Source organism: Cimex lectularius, unplaced genomic scaffold (genome assembly GCF_000648675.2).
Source record: "Cimex lectularius strain Harlan isolate CLEC.00 unplaced genomic scaffold, Clec_2.1 scaffold209, whole genome shotgun sequence".
NCBI lineage: Eukaryota > Metazoa > Arthropoda > Insecta > Hemiptera > Cimicidae > Cimex > Cimex lectularius.
Window position 1 is genome coordinate 409,275 of NW_019392784.1, and position 19,173 is coordinate 428,447.

Sequence of the window (19,173 nt, forward strand, 5' to 3'; positions counted from 1 at the left end):
GGATCAGTCTACACTTGGAGGTTCCGCTTTGTATGATGTTCAGTGAGATGAATCTAGTGCCAGTTCAACATATAGTATAAAAAAGCAAAGCAGAATATTATTTAAAAAAATAAAATAAAAGGTTTCTGATAGACCGCGGTAGCTGAATGATTGTCATGTTGGTTGGGCCATGTCGGCTTTTATACCCTGCAGTTGAGGGTTCGATTTCCACCTTTTTTCACACAACAATTCCTGCCCAATTTATAAACATACAACTACTATGAGTATTAAAAAAATCGATAAATAAATAAATTAATTTAAAAGAAAAATTTAAGGAAAAATGTAGAAATTATTAAACATAAACAGTAAATGTCTGTGTTTATTTGCAGTGAATTAAAATGCAAGATAATCAGTTATAGTCTACATCTCAGATCAATAATGAATCAATACATTTTTAATGTATGGTTTACATTACTTTTCTACTTTAAGCATAAATTCAATTTTATTTGTCTCAAAATCAAATGCGTAATAGTTTACATAAATTGAATAGTTAAAAACCAATCAGCAGTAAGTCTAATTAAAAAAAAGACCATAATCACAGTATTCAGCAAAAAATAATACTTTCCATACCATACCCTCCCCACCAAAAAATATATAAAAACTCTAATTAGATATTTAGCCAACAATAAATAAGTACAATTATATAAGTACAGACTATTATCACAAAAATTCATAAATTATATGACACAGCCAAATCAATATAAATAGGAAGTAAGATGTATACATTTCCAAAATGATTATTATTCACTTGACATATAAATGTATTTCCCATTGAAGAGGGAAATGGTATTAACGAACAGTCTGTGACATATGGAGAGGAGTCAGCATTAACTCAAGGGAAGCGTCTTTGAGATTAGCTCCACGCAAATTCGCCTCTTGTAAATCACTGCCCGAAAGGTCACAGTTCTAAAAAAAATCAAGTAGCAGTTTTGATAACTTTGTCCTTTTTTTACGCTTGTTATAAAATAATTGGTATAAAAGGGAAAAAAAAATACCTGTAAATCTGCGCCAGCAAGAACAGCTGCTCGTAGGTCACAATTTTGAAGATTAGCCCCTTTTAGATTAGCTACTCTCAAATTAACACCAGCCATATTGCTGCTTTCCAAATTTGCTCCTTTCAAATTGACACCTGAAAAAAAATTAAAATAATTATTTAATGTAAAGTAAGATTTTATTTTACTTATTTACCTTCCATGTTTGCTCTTGTTCCTGTTGGGTCTTCAAAATTGCAGGCTCTTAGATTAGCTCCTTCCAAGTTGGCACAAAGCATTTTCACTCCTAAGAGTTGTGCTCCTTCTAATACTGCATGAGACAGATCGGCTCGTTCAAGGCAGCAATAGCTCAAGTTTGCACCCACCATTCGGCATCCGTGTAAACATGCAAACTAAAAAAAAATTTACATTAAAAAAATTTAATTTAAAATTATAAAAGTATGTACTTTGAAATTGATGAATCTGAGATCCAATCTTGAAAGATCAGATCCAGCCAGATTGACACCTTGGAATCTCAGTTCAGTGTTAAATGATGTCTTGATCAAGGCATTTATTACATCTCTTCTTGTTAAAGGAAGATTGTCTCTCGTCTGTTGTCCAGCAGATACAAGGCTTTCCAGGTGTGGAATTACTGAATCGATTCCAAAAAAACGAGCTTCTTCAAGAATGCCTTCAGGATTAACGTTGTTATCAAATACAAGCTGTCCATTCCTCAAGTAGTTCAATATAGGTTCAAAATAAGTCGGGCTGCGGTCAATGAGGTATGCTCCTTTTTCGTCGACATTGCTCGGGCTCATGAAATACCCAGATTCTCTTTCTGCGAACATCCTGGCCAACATCGAGTTCGGCTCTTTGCTGACGAGTGTACTTCTTGATGTCGTAAAATACTTTCCTCCGACATTCAGTGTAATCCAATGTCCAGGATGTTTGTTCTCCTTTTTCATTTCAACTGTTGCCGCAATGATGGCGGCATTTGAGGATTCTTGCTGGAGTGAAAGGCTATTGAGTTTGTTATTGACAGAATCAACTTGAGAAATGAAACCCTCGCCACCAGATACGTAAAGAATATCATCGTCCCTAAAAAAATAAACCATTACCTCTCAAGAATGTCAACAAGAACATAAATTTCATAACTCAAAAATAATTGTTATTGTCAATTAATTACAAATTTTTAAAACAGCATCCTGTTAAATATACATCCATAATATTCTGTATTGTAGTCTTTTCTATTAAGATATATTAAACGGTTAATTAGAATCATATTTCAGTTGACAAAACATGAGAATCACCTCTCCGCATGGTAGACCATGATTATTATATTAGCTCAGTGTTGTCCAATTTATTCACTGAAGTTAGGTTCTAAGGTCTACTGATACAGTTATAGTTATACGTATTCACACAAATTCTTGATTACTCAATTAATTTTACACAATTTTCTCAAAATGAAAAATTGTGTCACAAGCCGGAGTTGAACCCACGACTTTAGCTAAACACGCCGCTGCTCTACCACTTGAGCTACCGTGACTTTGGTCGCCCATGCCACAAACTTCCCATTTATTCCAATTGTAAGCAAATCGTGGCTTCATATAGAAAACTTTTATTAACGATTGTACTACACTAGCGGGACCGGTATTTTTCTGGATTAATACTACCTTTTTAATTACTTTTCTCAGCTTATTGTTAAATGTATAATTACTCAATTAATTATACACAATTTTTTCAAAATTAAATTTGTCTGTCAGGACCTATGATACTACTATACATGTTTTATGATATTTATTTAGGATTTTACATCAATGGGTGTAAAATTGACTGGGGCATCCCAGACTTTGCTGTCATGACTGCTGTTTTGTTTCACTCTACATAATTACTGTTTGCACCTGTTCAATATACCATTCCACAAGTGTCCACAGTTAACCTGTCAAATCCAGTGACTACCTCACTCAGTGAGTATGAACAAAAAGGTAGGTAAATGGTGAAAATATTATAATCAATGTTATTATAATAGAAAATCAGCTATGTGTGAGGTTTGCAACGTGAGCCTCTGAAGATTGCTTAGAGATTAGAAAGAAGATTAGAGGAGTCTTGAGCCTTTTACAACATGCAGATCACTATAGGTCTATAGTACATCTTCATTGATAACTTGCCAATCGTTAAGCTTGAGGCTTTTTCCAGATCCCAAATGTTTTTTTGGTCTCCCATGTGTATCCTTCAGGTCAGGGCTTTTCCTCTCCAAGAAATAGGAATCTCAGCCTAAATAAGTCTTCACACCAACAAAGGACAAAGCGATATCTGCACACTGCCGTTCCGAGCCTATATGCCTATGAGAACTGAAGTGCCTGTTAGCAGTTCACCTATCCTTCTAGTCCTAACATGTCTTAGATTTAATTTTGATTAAATAGATTAAAACAACAGATTAAAAAAAGTCCTATGATCAATGGAAATGAAGGGAGCTGCGGTAGCAAGCGGTTAAGGCATCAGACACAGGCTAGTAGATCCAGCAGTTGTGGGTTCGATCCTCACTGCCACCTCTGGACTTTTTTCTGGCACCTAAGGGGATCGATGGCCATAACTGAAAGAAATTGGCACGGCACTCATCAATGGGAGGTCTGGGGCAGGCTCGGATATCAGTGATCCTGAATGAGTTTCTTCGATAGAACACTGGCACACTAGGGACTTAATTCATGTGTGTTGTAAGCTCACAAAAAATACCAAGAAGAACCAGGAATAAAGTACAATAAGCTATACAACTGCAGTACTCAAGGGACCTCCTCCAGTTCCTGGTATCCACTGTAAAAAAAAGAAAAAAAAGAACAGGAGTGCAAAAAAGATAGTCAAAAGATCAGAAATTAATGCAGAAACTATTGGGAGAACTAAATCTAGGATGTGTTAAGACTAGAATAATAGATGAAAAAAGCAGAAACAAGCCTGTGCAACAGCCAGGAATAAGAACAACTGGAATATGACCTTTGTTGGTGTGAAGGCTTAAATAGGCTGAGATTCCTACTCCAGGAAGAGAAAAAACCCGGACCTGAAGGATACACACACGGATCCTTGAAAAAGCTTTGGGATCTGGTAAAAAGGCTTAAGCTTAATGAGGCTCTAGACAACACTGGAAACGCACAACAGACCAATACTGGTCGCAATGTATATGTCATACAGAGGCCATTCCTTCTCTAGTCTAATTTAATTGTACAGAATGCTTTGTAGAATAGAATAAAAGGGCTGAGTAGAAATGTTACCATAGTCTCAGTTTAGAGAATTATATGCTGCATGAATTTGATGAGTATAAAATTAAATAGGCATGTTGGCAAAATTTGATGACTAAACAAAAACGTTGCAGTGTCAGGTTTAGAAATAATCCTAAGTTAATAAGCACAGTAGATAAATAAATCAGAAAATTTTTGAAAAATGTACCTTATCAATTTGATGTCGTCAATTTCACCCCCTTTCTGAGTGAATATCTTTTTAGCCGAGATGCCGAATTTTTGCCCAGCAGCCTTAAGCAGCTCGTCTAATGAATGGGTGACCAAAAGGACCTAGATAAACGCTCGAATTAGAGGATTGTAATCAATTTTAAAAATGAAATTGAAAACATACTTTTCCATCGACATCACTTCCATTCTTGAATACGATAACCCTTTTCATTTTAGTATGTAGAATTAAGCAAGGATTGGCTTGTTTTCTAAGCCTGATTCAAAGCCATCGACTGGTATGTAATTTTGATTTGTTAAAACAATGCACTGTTCACTCGGAGAAAACGATCTACAATAATTGCCAGATATCTGGTGAGTGCCGTTTATGAGTGACTGTAGCGCTGATAAGTGCTCTGTGAAAATATTAAGGACGACCTAAGACTTCCTCGTCGCCAAAATTTAAAAACTTGTAAATTTACCTTAAATAACAATAAATAACCCTTTCATTCAAAAAATAAATTATATAATAAGTACGTAATTAAAATAATAATTTTGTGTAATTACGGGCAAATTTATAATATGTATAAGTTTATATTTTACAACAACTATTAGTTTGACAATACGGAAAATTATATGCATATTATTATTGATTTTTACTTTTATTTACTAGATATAAGTTAATATAATTTTATCTAATGAATCTATCAAATCAATGTATTGCAAAAAATATTTCCCACTACAATATAATCATATATTTAATAGTTATACCTGCTTACGTGAAAAGTTGAATCATATAATTGTTATTTTAAAGAAAAGTCCAAAACTGAGATTTGCATCAAATTCTATTTAGCGAAGAATATTCAGCTCTATGGCATATGTCAGTCATGTATGGCCTATTTTGATAAGGAGGAGAATGACTCTGGTTCACTGTCAGCACCTATTGTGTGCCCTTAGTACTCAAGAGCTTCTCTGCTGATCAAGGCTATCTCTTATTTAATTTTTTTTATTGTGATTTCAATGACAGTGGGCTAAATATCTATGCAGCAACCATGATTTATGAAAAATGTTGAGAATATCTGAAGTTATTAGGAGGCCAGCTAGTAATAGTGCCCTCGATTCTTAAAGGTTTTTTTGATAATCTTGTCCAATAGCAAGGCAATGGGCCGAATGTTAATGTCAACCTTGTCCTTTTCTATGGCTTTTCGTTATCATAAAGAAAAAAACACTTATCTAACTATTTGCCTTAGAAAATACTAACAATTTTTTAGAATTTTGTTTAGGGCTTATTTGTGTTTGAAACGAGTCTCCTCCTTATCAGTAGATGACACTACCGCTAGGGTAGTATTTCTTCAGGATAAATAACTTTTGTAGTTGTTAAATTGTACCTCGTACGTTGTAATTGTTCTTTCAAATTTGTGTTTCACCGAATGGAACATAATGTTTGACAAACCTGTTGAAAATTGGCCAGCTAGTTTTTCCTCGTTATCGATAAGGTCGCCCGTCGCTTGGGACTGTGACGTCAATCCTAACTAAAAAGCTTAAGCTTTCGATGCCCTAGGCAGGCAGTCCATTCGCGGAAATGACCGTGGAAAGATGTCAAATTTTGTCCAAATGTTTTTATTATTTTTCAAATCCAAGTACAGACGGAAATTCAATAAGTTCCGCATATTTCTCGTTGTAGTGACGTTTTATTATTCGTTTTTTATAAATCTAGCTTTAAGTTCTAAATGTTCGGATGTTCGATGTATTAACGGTGAATGTGTAAACGGTACTTGTGTTTGTTTTGACGGCTGGAGAGGAGCTTCCTGTCAGTGGTGTACTGGAAAAGTCAAGTCAGTATCCCACACCTTTAGGTTTTTAACTTTCCACTTAGAAAAAATAAACAACAAACAATATATTTTACATACTCATTTATGTTTTATTCCTTTTTTAATCGAATTATTTTCAAATGGCACGGTTTTATGTGTACCCAGAGCACATTCGGATTGTACCTTGCTCGCCAGTTATTCCAATCTCGAACTCTTTCTGACCTGATAGTTTGTTATTAGTTTATTTTTAGTCTATATATCTCTCGCCCTTTTCGTTGTCACTTTTTTATTGTATTGTTTTTTGATTTTTTTATATATGTTAATTAATATTCTTATCGTGACAGTCTTACGACTAAAGTATTTTTGTACGGTTTGTTTATTTATTTTAAACTGATAAATTTCCCATTATTCGGCTTTGACGTGTTGAATGGAGAGTTTCCATGCTTTTTCTATATTTTAGAGAAAAAAAATTCTCGTAGGATTCATGTTTAACATTGGACGTTTCTGGATTCTCTGTAGGTTTTGAACTTTGATCTGCTGTGTTATTTGAGCTTTCCTTTACATAAAATCGTCGTCTCAGAGACTCTGATAAGCAGTGAAAAAAAGGATTAAGAAATTAAACAAAATAAATATAACTGATTGGAATTAACGTTGGCCGAACGATACAAATGTATGATCAAAATGTAAAATCAGATTTTTAAAAATACACAAATTTGATATAAGAATGCTGCTGGGCGATAATCCTGTAAGAATAACATACAACTTTTCAGACAGTTTCAAACAGGTTTTTGAAAATTACACCAATGTACAAATTTAACGCCACACTCAATTTATTTAGTTTAAAATTAAATCCATTATCTTTCTAATAAATAATACCTTGTTTACTTCTTTTATTTACTTTTGAACTGATTAATCCAATTTGCGCAAAAAGTAGCATTATGCCTTTCCATTCTACTACGCCTAAAAATCACTTTCAGTTTATCTTTTTCCTTCATTGATTTCATTTGATATTATTCTTATTCTTAAACCTTTAAGAATTGAACAATGGCTCCAGTCAGGCATTTGAGGGTATGATAGTGTCAGGGTCATAACATTATTAGTGAAAAGATACAGTCTGTTTGAAGTCACTAGAAGACTGACAGTAGATTACTCTACAATAAGAAGGGTTCTTCGGCGCTTCAGAAAAACAGGGCTTGGCTTCATACTAAATGGCCAGGACAGGATCGACCTAGGTCTACAGATGGGAGAGACGACAGATTCATTTGTCATCAGGCCTTACAAAACTGCAGCATTACAGGAAATGGGATAAGAAATCTGATGTCGTCAGAAATGTTTCGACTTCCTCCAGAACTGTAAGAAGAAGGTTCAATGAAAATACCTTGCTCTTGCACACCTCAGAAAATGTCCCAGCTTTAATTCTCACGAATGTGTTCTACGATGAATTGAACATAGAAAGATTGGGGACAAGTTCTTTTTACAGATATGGTGAGATTTAGCAAAACTTCATGCGAGCCTAATTTCATATGGAGACACTCAGAAGAAAGGTAGACTCCATGCTGTATAGTTCCTCTTGTGGCATTCCATGATGGGTCATTGATGTTCCGGGCAGTCATTTTTTTGGATGCCCGCATGAGGAAGATCTCAAACATCGCAGATGTAATTACAATATGTAGTATCATTACCCCACCTCCCCACATTTGTGAGAGATTCTTGCTTATGCAGGATATTGCCAGGCCCTATAAAGCATGCATAGCATAAAGCACTACCTGAATGAGGTTGGAATTGAGTGATTGGTTTGGTCAGGATGAAGTCCAGATTTGAACCCAATCAAACACATTTAAGACCAATTTAAGCGACGAGTACACAGCTAAACCCAGGTTATAACACCCTAGAAAAGTTGGAAACTGCTATTCTTGATGATGGGAAAGAATTCCTCAGGATTTTATCTGAAATCTTTTCCAAGGAATGCAAAGGCATTTAACAACATGATTCATGCCAGAGGTGTAAATACTTGGTATTAAAGGGGACAAAAAGTTTCTTTTAATTTTTTTTTTCTGTACTCTTTTTTATTTTATTATTTTTTTAAAAATAATTAGCTAATAAAATTTTCTTTTTAAATGTCTTATTTTTACAACCAAACCTATTTTTTGTTTGCAAAATATGAATAAAACTAAATACATAAAAATTTAAGGTTGGTTCGTTTTATCCATCAGTGTACATTACACCTCATAATTAACTGCAGATGTTTGATACGAGTTTGTTGTATTCAAGATCAAACACTGAAGATGATGTGATGCTGTAACGTGCCTGACTGGCAAAACCGTTGACATCAGGGAACTCTGTATGATCGGAGATAATCAAGCTTTAAAAAATCATAATTGAAACAAGAGGATAAGTTTTAACTAATTTTCCAGCCTAATTGTCATAATTATGATTCCTTTTCATTGGTGATTTTTTTTAAAATTAATAAACATTTATATAAGTAGCATCTGTATCGGATCATCGTTTAACCTGTTTGACCATCTATTGAAAATGGCGAAATGTTGGATAGTCTGATATATAAAACTACTTAATTAAGCAGACCAGGGTGATATAACTTATTTAAGATCTTTTCATATTAAATTTACTGAGAAACTTGTTCAAAAAATAAGGATTATGATTATCTTAGTAACAACAGGATTAGTCAGCTCTTTTTCTCTCTTTTTAGTTGCTTTCTGGCCAAATTGACACAATATAATTTGTGATATTTCCCTTGGGATCTGCAGGCTGATAAACCTTTAGTTTGGTCCTTTCCATTTATTTTTGTCAGCCCATTTTAATGGTTTTGGTTTTTCAGACACATTTCAGCCTCTCTAATCTTCAGTGAAGACCATAAGTTCATTTTATAAAATTATTGGGCACGTAGTCAAACTTTGAAGTTAGTGAGTGAGATATGTTTGGCAGCTAAAACCATCGATATTACGCAGCTCAGGAGGATCAGAGATGACAGCTATATAAATTTTGCTATGTCATGCGAGCAATAAACCTCTAGATTGATTGTACCTGACAGAACAACTACTGAAGAGAGGAAAATGCAGAATATCTGATGACAAAAAACTTTATTAGGCAGATCAGAATGATCAAAAATAATCACGCTGTATAAAATAATAATTGAAACAACAGATTATGGTTTTATTTTCTTTCCAGCCGAATTGACACAATATGGTTCATTTTTCTTGTTCACCTTTCCAATAAACAAACATATTTAAATTTTTAAGCCTTGTGGTGTAGCCTGCTGCAGCTTTTACCCGACAGACTTAGTTATATCGATGGCACAATGTTGGAACACCCATATAGACAAAACAGCTTAATTAGGCAAACCAGGCACTCAGAGTGTAATACTTATTATAATACTTCCAAATTTATGTGAATTGTCACACTCTGTGATGAACCTGCAGCTTGATCTTATTTTATTATGCCAAAATTTGTTAGAATAGGTAGACCAGAGTAGGTAGGAAATGATCAAAAATTCAAATGAAATTTACATTTATGAAAAAATATATTATAATAATAATCTTCATTACAGTATAAAATGATGTGTAAAGTACAGCTAAACCCTTTTTAACCGAACTTAGCTTAACTGAAACCTGGTTAACTAGCCGCTAATTATGATGTTAGGATATCAACAGTGGGTAAAATCTAAATTTAAAGTTCATGAATACACTTGCAAAGTGCAGAACTGCAAGACAAAGAAGCTAACTAATCACAAAAAAATTATTGAAATTATTTTTCTCTGGTATACATTTTGGCTACACAGAACTTCATATTTGTATGTAAAACACATGGATCATTCAGTTTCAATTGGAATTTGTTTTTTACACTTTTTACCGCATGCCAACAGCTTCCATGGATTATCCGAAAAATTGTGTTATCAGAAACACCTTCCCCCCTTTAGTTTGGTTAAAAAGGGTTCTACTGCATATGTTTGATTCATTCTGTTACATTTTTGTTTCCTTTGTTTCACAGACTATCAGGCACTAGTGGTTACATTCACGATGGCATCGGTAACTATTCGATTGATGTAAAATGCTCCTGGCTCATTGACGGAAGCGCGGTCCCAAACTCTTCCATTCGTCTTCATATTGAGGAGTTTGCTACAGAGTGTGGGTGGGACCACCTTTACATTTATGATGGTGATTCAGTCCATTCTCCCCTTTTAGCTGTTTATAGGTAAGTTTGTTAATATATTCCAAAAAAATTAATTTATTCCCTTGTTTGTTATAGGAGTTAGAATTAATGAGACAAGTTGGTTAAAAGTATATTTTGGCTGATTGCTTTTATTATTTATTTAAATTTCAGTTTAATATGATTTTCAGCTATATTTACCAATTTAGATTTTCCAATTACTACTTTGTCTTTTGTTAACTTATTGTGTACTTATATAATTCTATTATTTTCCTGTTTGTTTATAATACAGTCATACAATTGTCTGTTCAGTCCGTATTTGTCTTAAACAAAGGAAACTTTGTACAACAAAGGCACACATGGCTGTGTTGTATGACTAATTAAAACCTGTCACTGGTTCTGTGACAACAGACCAAAGATAATTATGGGTGCCTGAAGCTCGGTGCAGAAGTTTGTTCTGGGTTTGATATAAAAAATATAACAAATCGGGTGTCATACTATTTTTTGCGAATAGTGAACCTAAAAATAAGATAAAATAAAATTATACAAATTATATTAGTAAGTTGAAAATAAAAATGGTATACTTATTAATTTAAAAAAAAAAAAAAAAATTAAAGCAAATCTATAAAATAAAAAATTAAAATAGCCAAACTTCAGGAGACCAACTTTTTCGGGTTTTTCCTCTCACTTGCACCGTCTGTCATGACTAGTCTGCTGAGCTCCTAAAGCCCCCAGGACTGACTGTCTTCAGCCTCTTGCTGGCACTGCCGAGGGCACCTCGGTATCCAGCTGAATCCAGTTACCACTCAGTACAAAAAAAAAATTGTTCTTATTTTCCACTTATAACAAACCTTCTGGATGGAAATAACCATTATACTTATAAAAACGTTTCATCCTTAACTCAGTTTATTAATTATTTACAACATTCCAAACATTTTTACTTAGTCAAGGGACTTTTTACTACTACTTTTTAATTTTTTGTGAGATATCAAATGTTTGTACTGTTGAATAACAAACGACTTTAACGACAATCAAGTAGGGTTCTAATTAAGCAAAACCAGCTACATATTAATAGTCAGATAAGTTCAATTTAGTCACTTTGCATGTGTTGCTAAAATTAGCTTAGTTTTGCGTCAGAAGTGAGGAGTGAACAATGAAAGTGAAAAAAAAGTGAAGCTTACATTTTACTCACAGTATTGGTTATTTAAAAAAAGAAAACAAAAGTATTTTGTATCCCGTACGAAAAATGTATTTTTTTAAAATTTTGTTGTATTTAAATTTTTATTTTACTTTTTTTTAGCATTGTCCACCTGAGATTTCTTAAATGGCATGTCTCAGCATTTAAAATAATAATAATTTCCCTGTTTTCATTGTAGAAAATCCAAAGTGTACGATAAAAGTAGAACTGTTCTATTTTTGTTTGCAAATATTGCAAAACAATATGATAATTACATTTTTACATTATCGTTTTTAAATAGTAATTATATAACTTTTAGCTATTAAAAACAGAAAATAATCTTTTTTTAAATGTATTTTGTTTTTGTTTCACAGTGGTTTAATGTATAAAGGTGATTACAAAATTAGAAGGATTCCAGAAATAGTAGCCAACTCAGGATATGCACTTATACATTTTTATAGCGATGTCGCTTATAACATGTCAGGTTTCAACATATCATATAGGTAATTATGGACATTTTAGAATAGTCATAAATTAATTATCTATGAACTAATTTTTTTAAATTATTTCATCATTTACTATTGAACATAACAATTGCAAGTTTCTTTCTAATGTAAATGCATATACATGCATGCTTGATTTGTAGTTTTTTGACAAATATTTGTTAAAAATAAAAACCCTTTTAATCGCAATGGAGTTCATTATTTATTATTTCTGACGTTACAAAGGGAAAAAAAATTGTCTGAAATGATCGTGATGATAAAAAAATTAATGGTTGTCAGCAAAAATATTCATAGAGGAAGTAGATACCATTAATCAATTTTCCTAGTAGATAAATAACGAACTTATCCAGTTTTTCAAAATTATCACATTTTAATTTCTCTAGAAGAAAATATTACGGTGTAAAAAAATGTTCCAGGTTGAATTCCTGCCCCAGTAGGATTTCAAGTGAAAATTGTTCTGGGAACGGTGTTTGTCTTGAAGGGGTTTGCACTTGTGATGCTTTTTACACTGGTGAAGCCTGTGATACTAAAATATGCCCAAATAATTGTTCTTTCTCAAACGGGAGGTGTCAAGCCGACAAACACAAATGTGAGTGTAATCCTAAGTATCGCGGTGAAGACTGTTCGCAAGTTGCCGACCATGGGTATTGGGAGGTTGTCACTCCCCGAGGGAGTCTCCCAAAAGGTTCAGCATCGCACACAGCTGTCGTTTGGCGAGATTCCCTCCACATTATTGGAGGGGAGTCTTACAACACTTCCGACATGATATACACATACGATTTTACTGGTATGTACTACAGTTTAGAAAAATTGTTAAAAATGATTGATAATCATGTTATCATGATGTTTTTAGGAAATGTATGGGAAACCAATCACATGGACAGTAAGACGGCACCTACTCCTAGATATGGTCATTCAGCAGTTATTTTTGGAGTAAGTAAAATAATTATGTTTACAATTTTTTGATAAGAAAGAAAACAAAATATGCTACATTTGGCAATTGGTATTTAAAAAAGAAAAAACAAAAAAAGAATTTCCCTGTGTTCATTAAAGTTGTATTTTGTTGTATTAACCTGGATAGTACAAAAAAGTTACAAGTTTGTTTATATTTTTTTGTTGGTGGGTATATTTTATTATATAACATGTTCATACAGTATGGTAACATTGAAATATAATTAACAATATGTTTAAATTAATAACTAATAAAGTGTAATATTTAAATTATCACGAGAAAGTACTTATCTACATTTAACTTTTGTTTAAAGCGAATGCATATTAATCTCTGTTCTCAAAAATTGTAATTTGATTCTCCATTGTAATTTTTTTATTATTATTACAGGACAAGATTTATATTTATGGAGGGGTTAAAAATGGTGGAGTGGTTTGCAATGAACTCTGGGCTTTTGATGTCAGTGCTAAGTCGTGGGAGAACATCACTGTACGGGCTGAACCATGCAACACAACATCCCTCTGTGGTAGGCATTTTATCCATTCTATTGGTTTTACTGACCAGTAAAATATCAAAGTTTGAATATAATGTAAAAACCGGAAAAACATTTTTGTTGCATCCTTTCTTTTTATTATCTTTTCGTCTCGCAATTCTTCCTAAGTGTAATTGAGTGATCATTAATATCATAAAAATTTGTATCCAGAATCAAATTATGAATGATTGATTTTTCCATCTTCCAAATAAATAAATTATGAAACAAGTAAAATATTGTAGCTTTTCATTCATTTCTTTTCTTATCATTATACTGGAGATAGTTTTAATTTAGTTTAAAATTAATTAACTGGAACAGAATCATGTTTCATTAAGTATTGCAATGAGTTTTCTATTATTATAAGACTTTTGATTTTAATTCAACTTATCAGTTTATTTGTTTAAATCAGAAATTGTTTCTCTTTTGATATATTGCAGGTCCATTAAAGTCGGCAGGACATACAGCTACACTTGTAATGGGTAAACGGAAATTGGAGAGAATGGTTGTAATATTTGGCCATTCTCCGATATATGGTTATTTGAACACTGTGCAGGAGTACCATTTTGGTACTCGAGAATGGAGCATAGTCAAGACGAAAGGGTTCCCTGTAAAAGCAGGCTATGGGCATTCTAGTGCTTGGGATTCTCTCACTGAAAAAATCTACGTGTACGGTGGCTTCATATCAGAATCACCTGCCACTCCTCTTCTTTCTAATCGACTGTATTCCTACGAGCCTGACTCCCATACTTGGTATGATTTTATATTTAGAGTTCATCGTATGTGTTACACAAAACTGGATTATATAGTTTATTTCTATAAAAAATTAATTTGTGTTGTAGGACTTTGTTGAGCAATGGCCCTTCAGCACGCTTTTTACACACTGGCACATTTCTTAATGGACTAATGATTGTATTTGGTGGAAATACACATAACGACACATCGCAATCCCAGGGTGCTAAGTGCTATTCGGCTGAAGCACTCGCTTATGATGTCATATGTGACTCTTGGTCACCTCTTCATGTTCCATCGGCATTAACTGCTGATCTAGCAAGATTTGGTCATTCTGCTGCAGTTTTTTCAGATTCCTTGTATATATACGGGGGATTTGATGGACAAATGCTCAATGATATCCTCAAGTATTTTTTCTTTGTTTTTGTCATAAACAAATATTTCGTTCCCAGTTTAATTAAAAACCAATAAATTTTAGGTATACAGGAGGAAACTGTAAAAGCCTGACCACGATGATAGCTTGTTTAAACACTAGGCCAGGTATTAAATGCATATGGGACAGAAAAGAGGCAAAATGTTTTTCGGTTCTCGATATATCCAAGGAGGTTCTTGTCAATCCTAATTTTGATCCAGATGAAAGTTATTACGAGTAAGTATTTTGTGAGTCTAAAATCCATTTAACCATAGTAAAAATTAATTTTTACAGCCGATGTCCACCAGAACGTAGATCCACAGTTGCAGCTAATATGTTAACTTGCAACCAGCTGACTGACTGTATATCGTGTGTTCATACATCCTTGGGCTGTGGGTGGTGTCCCCTTTTAAACAGTTGTACGCATGATAATGTTTGCAAACAACCGATACCCCCACATGCTACTGCATACAACACAGTTAGGGTACGTAAAAACAATTTGATTTTTTTTCATGTCAGTAACGTTTTGGTTTTTGTCGTGATAATATAGGCAGTAACATTAAGCTCAGAATGTCTGGTTGAAGAAGGGTCTAATTGTCCGATCCATCACAGTTGTCAAACGTGTATTGTGCAGCCAAACTGTCATTGGAAGACATATAATCAATGCTTAGCTAATAATACGGTAACTCCAAAAGTGAATCGAGTAAATTCGATTTGCTGTTATTACCACACAATATAATTAAACACTTTTGCTTTTAAACAAATTTTAGGAATCGGTCAGTCACTGTGCGCCTAGTTGTAGCGAATTAACTTCATGCTTAAATTGCACCCAGGAGGAGTGCATTTGGTGCCACAACGAACAAAGATGCGTTGATAAAAATGCTTATACTGCTTCTTTCCCTTACGGCCAATGTCGAGAATGGTCAACTCAGAGGAGTCGCTGCCCTCTCACACCAGGTTATCCATCTAATCCTTATTTATATATTAAAAAAGAAGTATGCATGGGTTTACCTAATTAACAAGTTGTAATATGTAGGTGAATCCGCTTGCACGTCTCATAAATGGTGCTCAGAATGTAGAGATGCTCCAGAATGCGGTTGGTGTGATGATGGTACAGGAACAGGAAAAGGTATTTGCTTACCTGGGGGTAATAATCCTCCTCCAACTTGTCCTAAAAACCATTGGTACTTCACACATTGTCCAAGTAAGATTTATATTCAACTCATTTTTATCTCAATAAGTGTAATTTTGTTGTTCAAAATAACCTATTGTCTTGAAAGGTTGCCAATGCAATGGTCACAGTACATGTGCTAACAACAGCAGCGTATGCATTCAACCCTGTGCTAATCTCACATATGGAGAACATTGTGAAACATGTATTCCTGGATATTACGGCTACCCAGTTAACGGAGGGAACTGTACTCGTACGTTATTTATTTCAACTTAAAGTATTTGAAGCTACGTCAAATATTAAATGTTAACTTTTAGCCTGTGAATGTAACAATCATGGCACTTTGTGCGTGCCTGATACTGGAAAATGTTACTGCACGACCAAAGGAATTGTTGGAGACCATTGTGAAAAATGTGATGGTCCAAATCATTATCATGGTGATCCTACCAATCACGGCTCATGTTTTTGTAAGTTATTTTGCTGGCACATTGCCTTATAATAAATTTTTGTGATTCATTTTTTATTTTAGATGATTTGACAATAGACTACCAATTTACTTTTAACTTATCGAAAAAAGATGATAGACATTATACACAGATCAATTTTAAAAATGAGCCTACAAAAGCAGATGTTGATGCTGATTTTAGTATAACATGTTCAGTTATGGCTAAAATGAACATAACTATAAAAGCAGGTTAATAAATCAAGTTAATACAATAATTTGCATCATTTTACTTATTGACTGTCATAATATTTTTAGTGAATCAACCTGAAAAGCCATTTGTATCTAATCACAACTGTTCTAACTTCAGGACTCGTTTTAACAAAAATGATCACAAGTTTGGCAAAGTTGAAAATGTGTCATTGACAACATTTTATGTTTACGTTTATGACTTCCAGCCGCCTCTATGGATTCAGATTTCATTCTCACAATATCCTAAATTAAATTTACAACAGTTCTTTATAACATTTTCTTCTTGTTTCCTTTTGTTACTCTTGGTAGCCATATTTTTATGGAAAATAAAACAAAAGTATGACTTGTATAGAAGGCGGCAGCGTATGTTTGTTGAAATGGAACAGATGGCTAGTCGCCCCTTTTCTCAAGTATTAGTTGAAATTGAAAAAAGAAATAAGTCATCCAATGACAACACTCCAACTTCTCCTTCTCCCGCAAAAAAGGTATTAACGGTCGCTCTTAACTGTACATGTGGGTCAGAATTTATTTGTGTTTATTTTTAAGGAGTGTCCAAGCCCAATTGCTCTTGAGCCTTGCATTGGCAATCGTGCAGCCGTTCTTTCACTTCTAGTCAGACTTCCAACCGGTGGAGGAGCGTTTACTCCATATGGACAATCAGGTGAAGTCTTGACTTTCTAAGCTAATATTAATATTGGATGTGGGCATAAGCTTTTTTTGCTTTTTAGAAAAAAAGCCAAACTTTAATAATTTTGACTTTATTATTTCAGTTTTAATCCTTAACACAATTTCCATCATTTTCTATAACATGCTGCCAACATTGTGGTATTAAAAAGATTCTCTTTTTGTAAAAATGTTTTTCCTTCAATGTTGTTCTAGACACAAGCTACGCACAGTCTTCCTTTCATTCATTCAATTTCATAGCATAACCCAGAGATCGGATTCTTCTTTCTATCGTTGTATGATGTACATGAAATTTCTCTGACAATCTGCCATAGTTAATTTGTCCTCTAATAAGATGTTGCTTTTAAGCTTACAAACACTGGATTGTAGAAGAAAGCAAATTTCGTTGCTACTGCCAATCTTTTGACCCATTTAAAGGTCATTCAGGGCAAAACAACCTTAAATATGCCTATAGATAGACATGTTTAAGTTTTTACAAGTGATCTCAAATTTCCTTGAAGACCGGTGGGCTAAGGACAGTGACACTATCATTTTCATTATTTCTAATAATGAAAACAGAAACTATTAAGCTTGTAGGCATTTCACAACGAGGCTGGTCTTTATGAAAATATTGGAACCACTATCATTTTAAATTCTACATAAATTTTAACGGACATTTGCTGCTCTATGACCAAGATCGGACTGCCAGCAACTAGCAAGCAATGCCTAAAATGAATTTTATTTGCTTTCATGTCATAGTTCATTCTAGACAACATCCTGCCTTCTAGCTTAATAGTCTCATTCAATAGGAATTTTTTCACCCCAGAACCAACTGGGCTAGCAGGTAATAATGGCCTTTATAAGGAAGAAAATCAAAATTGGAAAAAACGAAAAACTAATGCCCACATCTCAATATATACATAAAGTTTCTGTTGCTTTTTTGTTTGTTAAATAATAATTATATTGTTCTTGTTTGTTCAAAGCTGGATTGGCAATTGCATCTGCTCTTGTTACGCTTGGAAATCCTCGCAAAGTCAGTATTGAGGCAGTTAAAGGTGATACAAAAGGAAAGTCACGGAAAACAGTTTCTAGCCAACATCCTGATTCTTGCATATAATCATTTTTGTATATATTATAAAAAAATCACATTTTTAATTTACTAATATGTAACTTTTTTAATGACATCAGTTTTAAACTGTTTTATTTCTTTTGTAAATAGCTCACAAATTTTTTACACTGCCAATTTTTTCTTTTGTATGTAAGTTTTAGTCTTCCAATCTTGAATGTTTTAGTCCCATTGTTTTCTTTTGTTTAAAATTTTATTATCATGTTCAATTTAATTTAATATTTAAACAGTTCTTGAACACATTCCAATTCAATTATTAGAAAAAAAAGAAAGAAAATTGGGAGAGAGAGAGAGAGAGTGAGAGAAATTTATTTTGATCCGTTATTTATTAACAAGGATCTATGTGATATACATAATTCATAAGTAGCGCGATATACTTTTTTATGATTAGTTTTTATTATTGAAACAAAATAAAAAAGATAAACAATATTACATTTAAATATGCATTTTCTTTCTCTTTCTTTATTTACAAATAAATAAAAAATAACCAGACAAAAGTCTTCAGAGAAGAAAGAAATTTGATCTAGAAGTCTGCTTATGCCTGAATTAAATATTCATTTTTCATCTTCTTTATTAAAAATGTACCATCTTTTATCAACTGTGTCGGGCTCGGCCCAATTATTATTCCTTAATCCATTCAACAGCAGGTTATTCAGTGATTTATATCACTTTTTTATGGGGGTATTTCAACTGTGAGGCTATTTAAAACTTCATGGTGTCATTGCTTCATTTGTAAGTATGTCAGGTTCAAATGGAGGGTCGTTGGATTCTTATGTGACAATATGCCCAGTCAATGCC

General features: G+C 33.4%; 2 protein-coding genes across 3 annotated transcripts; one reads left to right on the forward strand and one right to left on the reverse strand.

Annotated features, from left to right (window-relative positions):
* Positions 1-338: 338 nt before the first annotated feature.
* LOC106668934 (BTB/POZ domain-containing protein KCTD9) lies at positions 339-4,840 on the reverse strand. Of its 2 annotated transcripts, none has more exons than XM_014398140.2 (6): positions 4,632-4,839; positions 4,449-4,570; positions 1,478-2,108; positions 1,228-1,423; positions 1,035-1,168; positions 339-945 (listed from the first exon to the last, which is right to left on the reverse strand). In XM_014398140.2, the coding sequence occupies exons 1-6, from the start codon at positions 4,677-4,679 to the stop codon at positions 829-831; spliced, it is 1,248 nt and encodes a 415-aa protein (XP_014253626.1). In that variant the 5' UTR covers positions 4,680-4,839; the 3' UTR covers positions 339-828. The 2 variants fall into 2 exon arrangements, with proteins under 2 accessions (XP_014253626.1, XP_024083595.1); XM_024227827.1 differs by having other exon boundaries at positions 902-982; positions 4,632-4,840.
* Positions 4,841-6,000: 1,160 nt separating this feature from the next.
* On the forward strand, positions 6,001-18,969 carry LOC106668926 (attractin). The gene is made up of 19 exons (XM_014398128.2): positions 6,001-6,279; positions 10,261-10,464; positions 11,971-12,099; positions 12,516-12,886; positions 12,953-13,032; positions 13,439-13,574; positions 14,018-14,330; positions 14,420-14,716; positions 14,788-14,958; positions 15,016-15,205; positions 15,272-15,403; positions 15,492-15,678; positions 15,758-15,925; positions 16,002-16,145; positions 16,210-16,359; positions 16,422-16,586; positions 16,653-17,071; positions 17,133-17,247; positions 18,233-18,969. The coding sequence occupies exons 1-19, from the start codon at positions 6,041-6,043 to the stop codon at positions 18,364-18,366; spliced, it is 3,744 nt and encodes a 1,247-aa protein (XP_014253614.1). The 5' UTR covers positions 6,001-6,040; the 3' UTR covers positions 18,367-18,969.
* Positions 18,970-19,173: the final 204 nt, after the last annotated feature.